Raw genomic sequence first — 7,233 nt, 5'->3', positions numbered from 1 at the left:
ATTAGGGTGTTAATGTTTAAAGAAGTAATGAATAAAACTAACATTCGTAACTTATATCCGAACTTGGATTTCGCTGCTGCGCTTAATATGACGTTTCCGCCATGTTATGGTCATTGAAAAAAAAAAAAAAAACAAACTATATTTGGAAATAATAATTCTTCACGTTATTCTTTAATGGGAAAGCGATTATTTGGATGTTCTGTTTCTTGCAAATAAATTTTTCCTTGAATAAAAAAGAAGAGTTCTTAATAATGAATAAACAAACGTTGTTAAGCAGGAAAATTTTCAGGAGTTCAACTTCCAAACCTTTGCATAATTAGGAATTCAGGGAAATTAATTACTCTTTTCTTTTCATTGACGAACTGATATCAGATATTATTTCAACAACAAGAACTTTCAAATGATTTGTGATTTGTGCAAAACTTTTTCATTTACGTTGAAGTTTCATTTTTACGTAAATCATTGTAAACTTTGAAAATCTTTCACATTTTGCAGTATGAGGCTAATGCTTACTGATTGCAATATGATTGAAAATGTAAGTATTGCGGAAGCGGTAAGACATTTTTTGATTCTCACTGAAATCGGTGAGTTTTTCATGCATTCTCAAAAATTTTTAAATAAATTATCCAATATTTTGAAATGTTGAATTGCACAAAATTTAAATTAATACAAATTGAAGTGAAGCTAATGGGAGATTTCATCAAAACAGAATTTGGGTCATTCGGTTATAGAAATAAAGAAAACTTTTATCAGATTTGTAAAATTGAAGTTGAAATCACCCTGAATTCTTGTTTAAAGTTTTAAATAAATAATTATTCTATATTTTGGAGTGTTGAATCCAGCTAAATTTAAATGAAGGATAAGCAAAATTTCTATAGATGAAAATGAAAGGGAGTTGAATTACTCTTACACATCATCCGAGTAATTATTGATTTTTTGAAACATCAGTTTATTTCAACCCTTACCTGCTTTCAGTTCGTTTAGCAAACTTTCACTTCAGATAAATTAGTAAATTATTAGTAGCGAGCATAGCTGCTTTCAGAAGAGTTAATATAGTAATTTTCAGCTGAAGGTTATTTACGATAATACTGAAGTATCAGGAAGAAAAGGAAGAGAGCAGGGAGGCATTCGGGCTATTATTTCAGAAATAATATTGGACATCCCTGTCCTTCGTAGCGAGCCAAAATGGCGCTGATGTGGAAATTTTTAAATTAATGCAGCTATTGAAAAAAGAAAAGGACATGAAGGAATTCTTTTTCCCTTTCTTCCTAAACACTGAGAAATCTTACTTTGCCTCTTTTAGTTGTATTTTAAAACAAACTGAAATGCTATTCAATCTTCTCTTTGTACATAAACAAATACTGCAACCTTTCCTCTTCCTATTTCATCATTCGTCACAAAAATAAATTATAAGATAGAAGCACAAATTCAATTTCGTTCAATTTCGTCTAATTCATTCAGTCTAACTGTTTCAATTCAAATTAATCCATATGGTTTACTTGAATTCAATTCAGTTCTTTTCATTTATCACTTCTTCTATTCCAACAATCACAAAGATCAGATTGATTGATCTTCGTTAATTGCAGTTCAAATTACCCAGTATACCTGAGCTTACTAAAAATACATGACAATTACCATGATGTAATAGGATCTGAAACCAATCTTATTTAAGCATCAAAATTCTACATCTATTACTTGCCTGAATAAGGAAAATGAATTTTTGAGGAGTTAGTTATATCCATCTTATTTGTGCATAGAGAAGTATGTAAATATATAAGGATATAAATTTGGATCTGAATGTTTGCGTCTACTTTTAGCAGCCTAATAATGTATGTGTCTTTCGTGTCCGCTTCTTTTCAACATATGTTAAAAGCCAATCTTTGCTCCATAATTATCAATATATATCAAGTTTGATCTCTCCATACTCTCCTAGCCTACAAACATAATCAATTCTTTTTCTTTTCGTTTGTTTCATTATTCTGATAAATTTAATTTTCAAGCTTAATCTTGGAAGAAGACCAATCTGCTTCTCTATTGATTTTCCAGATGATAAACAGTTTTCTTAACTTTTAATATTCATTTATTAAGACTTGTGATTAGTCTCAAGCATAATATTACATAATAAAAGATATCGCTATGATGTGCAACATATACATTTGGCAGAGCTATCTAATTACTTTCTACTTTTCATTAATTCATACCTTATGTTATTATGTACATCTTATGCATTTTAAATTTCACGAAAAATAAATTTGCATGATAAAGTAGAAACCTAAATGGATAGTAAACCTGCAGTTTTTGTTGTTGGCTATCTAGGTATGCAAATTAAACGAATCTGATTACTCCAACTTTATCTGAATTCAAATATTCATAATCTATTTCTGTCTATATTGTTACTATTCTGTTAGTGAATGATTAATTTGGAGATACTCGTAGCACAAGACGACCGTTAAAAATGGTACTAAGGAAAAACATCAATTAATTTCCTTTGTCCCCAGTTCTTTTCTCTATTTTCCGTTTGAAGAGGTTATTTTCAACAGAGAGGTTGAAGACCTCATTCCATTACCGTACAACAGAGAGGTTGAAGACCTCAGAGGTTGAAGACCTACATGTCTTCATAATATATTTTCTGAGACATTTTCCTAATTGTCTCATCCAGCTGTTGCACATAATTTATTGATGTTATTCATAACGATTGATCCGGCAGCAATCAGCTTGTCTTAGGCCTTTGCCTTGAATGCACAAACTTGAAAATTAATTTGTAATTTGACTGCTGCCTACTCCTGATGAAATGACGCCACATCAGGCAATTCTTAAAAACAAGCTAATAATAGGGCTTACTTCTTAACTATTCCTAGATCCTCTCATATACTATACCATAAGACATTCCATTTCCGCTCTTCAGATCACATGCAGCTAATGGATGGAATAGGTCCCACTTATCATAAATTCACTTATATGCGTTGTCGATTTCATTACTTACTGCACTATCAATTGAAATTTACAGAATAAGAGTGCTTCATTCACAGCTCTCTGAATTCTGTTTGTTGCTTTAATTTTTTCAATGAACTCATCACTCCACTACATCAGTCACAATTAACCATCAATGGTAATTAGCAAATTTCCGTCGGGCTAGATCGTTCGCATCTTACGATTGGGTAAAAGCTATCTTCTTAATAAATCGATAAATGAAGAAGTGTTTTTCGATCATCCTCCATCTATCTATCAATAGTTATTTTTGCAGATGTCGGATGTAGATTTGCAAGAACGATTGGCACGACATCGTGGTTTCGCAATCAAAGCTCGTGAAGTGCTGTTAGAACCACCAGCCCCATTTGCAGTTGTGAGCGTAAGTTTCTTGTATTTAATCAGAATTTTGTGCAAACATTTAACTAATATCGTACCTAATTTAAACGATCTCGCTATTTCTTTATCGTTGAGACTTTTATTTTGATTAAAAGATTTGATTGAATTCAATTCAAAAATTTTTTTTCAGAAAATATTATTCTATAACCTGAAGAGGTCCATTTTCAACCTAAAATGCAAACTTAGCTTATACAATATTAATGAATATACTAGCTTATTATAATACATCGAAAAACATTAAAATATAGAAATATTGACCAATGAAATCTTTAAATACATTGGCTTGATATGATGGTGATGAATTTCTTCCCTTATATGTCTTTTCCTTCACCATTTTCTTTTTGAAAAATGCAGAATGAATCACAGGAAACTTTTGTATTTTACAAAATGCGATGAATCGACTTCCCTGAAATTTCAGGACTCATTTTGTTATTGTGAAATGTTCCCGCCTGCTGAATAATTTCACTAATTGCTATTTCTTTTCATCTTTCTTTATTTACGCCTACTTTTTATTCAGTTACTTCTTCTCTCACATTTTCGAAGATTCATTGTGAGATTGATGTATTGATTACTATCAAATTATATCAGGACAGAAACTCTTACTTTCAGCTTATCTATACATCCTTTCTTTTCAGGAAAGCACTGGAAGTTTATCGAATGAATCCAGTGGTCCAAAGTCACCTCATCGTGGATTTACAGCAAAAGCACGTGAAATGCTTGTGGAAAGGCAAGCACATGATAGTCATCATGGCTCAAAATGTAAGTTTGGAGATTTCGTTTCTGAGGACAGATTTTTTTTGTGCTGGAGAAATTACAAATATAAAACAAGTGTAAAGGCTAATTTATATATTTCTCAAGTTTTCAAATTTTTTCAATTCCTTAGCATATGACGGATTACTAGCTTATATGAATAATCTAAATGAAATTTTATATTCTTTAGTTTTAAATGCATTTAGTCTTCATAAAATGTTGAAAAATATGCACTGCATCTTGTGAAAACTTTAGCTTTCCGTGAAGCAATACGAGCAGATTTCGATATATGTCACAAGCAACAATCATATTCAAAACATGCGACTTTGAATGAACCGCCTGCGCAACAAGCAAACATCGATGCCTTTATGCGTAATTTTTTGGTTATTTATCCTTGTTTTAGCCGAGGAATGCATTTTATTTAGAATTTGATGACATGCGTTGCATTTTAGCTGTTCACCTGTTCTTTACTTCGTTTTCTAAAATTCCCAGATCTTTCATCACTGTCATTATCGTCACCACCATCATCATCATCAATGAAATTTGTATTTAACTCAAGTATTAGATTCATGATGCAAGATTACCAATGATTTTAATTTCAACTTAGTGAATAGATAGGTTTTTCAAAACCAAAATAAGAAAATGTTGATGATGGAAAGGTGTGCTATACATGGATATACGAACTAGTTTTTGCTGAGAGAGAAGTGATAAGTTTTGATGTATTGTTGCAATTAATTCCATTTCCAATATTTTCACATCAAATTCCACTTCTTCGAAGAATTAGACGAATGATGGACAAACTAAGAGATGAATACATAACTATTATGCTTTACAACATCAAATATTCCTTTCTCTCTTGGATCTTGCAATTATGAATATAAAATGGGAATTTTATTTCGCATCCTAAAGTCAGTTTCCAAAAACTTCTACGTATGACTTTAACTTGACAAAGATTCTGTCCTGCAGAAAGTAATGATAGGACATTTTCAAGACAAATCTAAAGAATAAAATTGCTTATACTGATGATAGGCACAATAATCGGCCAAAATCAGCAAGTTGGTTCTTAGTCATTCCTAACCTTAGTAATATCTCATATGTACATCTTTTACTTTTGCATATTTTATGCAGACATCAAGAAGGTTTGTTTTGACAGTTATATTTACGCTAACTGTTTCACCTTCATCTCTAATGAATTTCCAGAAATTTAGCCCTTAAGTTTAACCCATCATATTTCCTCTAGCAGAGGGTTTTGATATACTGAAACTAACGAAATTCCTTTTTGTTTGTAGTTTCAGATTTGCATAGTCAATTATGTATCCTAACATGTACTTGCCATGTTTACCCGCAACATACTATTCTTGATTTCCCGCGGAGCAAAACAAACTTTCAAAATTATGCTTAAATGTGAAAGAGATATATTATAGGTAACGGAAAGAAGGAGATTTTGATTCCACACTCTAAGTTATCAAGAATAAAAGCTCATAAATTGCTCGGTGAAATTGGGAAAACACGATCAGCTAACGAAATTTTCTACGATAAATGTATGAAACGAGTACGAAATCCATTATTACGTTATGATTTGCAGGTTGTAAGGTATATATGCTTCTCACAAGAAATTTTACTTTACTTTGACAAGAATGGAAAGGGAAAGTGATAAAATGATGATATTGAATTACCTAAAATTCAAGTAAATGAAATTTAGGGAATAGAAGGGAAGGGATAAATAGATCTACAGTTTTAACTTCGGTTACAAAGTCAGCAAAAGCAAAAGTGTGACAAATTCCAACATCAAGAATTTTCAGTCCGTCGCATGGAAGCCTCTCAACGAAATGTTCAGATCCACCACGGTTAGTAATCGTATTTTTGAAACTTGTTTTAAAAATTGCTCCCGAATTATATTCTAATCTATTCCTTGTGGCAGTGTCAAATGATGAGTTATTGGTAACACTACTAATAAATGTCCATGTAACAATATCAGAATTCATATTTGGACAAAAACGACATCGGGATCTATATGCTGATAAAAACATTGCTGATAAAAACATAATCTCTGTAATTATTCAGAAAGAAAATTTAGGTGAATTTCAATAAATTTTCATATTAAGAGATTAAGGTTCCATATGATTTTTAAACTGAGAATCGAAGTACGGTGTGAATTTTGGTACGAACTTTTTCCAGAAGCAATGCTTCTGAAGAAATTAAAATGATGAGCTGTGTGACTTTTGAAAAGCTTCAAACAGATGTCAAGGACAAAGAAGAAAATACCGAATGTCCGAAGTAAAAAACCAGTAATGATGGTACACAGCTGTTCGAATTTTGGCCAAATGTACATCCCGGAGTTTGAAAATTACTTTGCTTACTTTCAATCATGTGTCTGGTAATTTCGAAATCCAGTTATTTTGTATGAACTTAAATTTTGATAGGCAAAGGCTATTACCCTTAATTCAGTTTCCTCCTGTAAAACAGTAATAATCCCATAGAAACCTTATTAACATTTCTAGTAATTTTCGAATTAGAATAAGTCTAATATAACCTTAATAAAGCTGTTTCTGAAAGAATTTGATGAGAGTTGTTAATTACCGAAAGTTAGGCTGCTATCGGAAAAAACCGAAATATTTTTGCCGAAATAATCAAAATATTTTAGTAGTGTAAATATTTCGATGTAGATTTGTAACAGTATGAATATAATCTGTAAATGTTGTTTTAATTTGAATATTTCTTGACAAGTGGGAATAATAAATCATTTGTCTAATCTTAAATCTCTTAAACTGATAGTCAGATTCATTTGCATTGTTTAAATTTTATATATCTACCATCGGTTTATCAATCTATTTTAACTTCTTCTTTTCTTTTTTAGCTTTTGTCCCGCTCTAGTGCAGAGTCTGCTTTTCTGATTCGTTGGTATCCTTTTGCTCGATCATGCGCTTGATCGGGATATACGCCAGCAGCTTTGATATCATTGTGAAGCGTATCAAACTCTGATCTGATGGGCCGCAATTTTTGTACGATATGACATTGGTCATCCAAAGCTGGCCTAAGCTGGCCTGTCCCGGAAAGGCTTATCGTCAGACAGGAACACAACCGGTCAGTAAAGTATAGAAATAAACTGCAATGTCT

The 7,233-nt window shown here is 31.6% G+C and overlaps 1 protein-coding gene across 1 annotated transcript; it reads left to right on the top strand.

Moving 5' to 3' along the window:
- Positions 1 to 3,066: 3,066 nt before the first annotated feature.
- LOAG_03198 (hypothetical protein) lies at positions 3,067 to 6,555 on the top strand. Its single transcript, XM_020446256.1, has 7 exons — positions 3,067 to 3,158; positions 3,245 to 3,349; positions 4,002 to 4,125; positions 4,372 to 4,488; positions 5,541 to 5,709; positions 5,919 to 5,963; positions 6,295 to 6,555. The coding sequence occupies exons 2-7, from the start codon at positions 3,245 to 3,247 to the stop codon at positions 6,395 to 6,397; spliced, it is 663 nt and encodes a 220-aa protein (XP_020303380.1). The 5' UTR covers positions 3,067 to 3,158; the 3' UTR covers positions 6,398 to 6,555.
- Positions 6,556 to 7,233: the final 678 nt, after the last annotated feature.

Source organism: Loa loa (assembly GCF_000183805.2).
Source record: "Loa loa unplaced genomic scaffold supercont3.5, whole genome shotgun sequence".
Taxonomy (NCBI): Eukaryota; Metazoa; Nematoda; class Chromadorea; order Rhabditida; family Onchocercidae; genus Loa; species Loa loa.
Note: the sequence above shows the minus strand (reverse complement) of the source record. Positions and strands in the feature narration are given on the sequence as shown.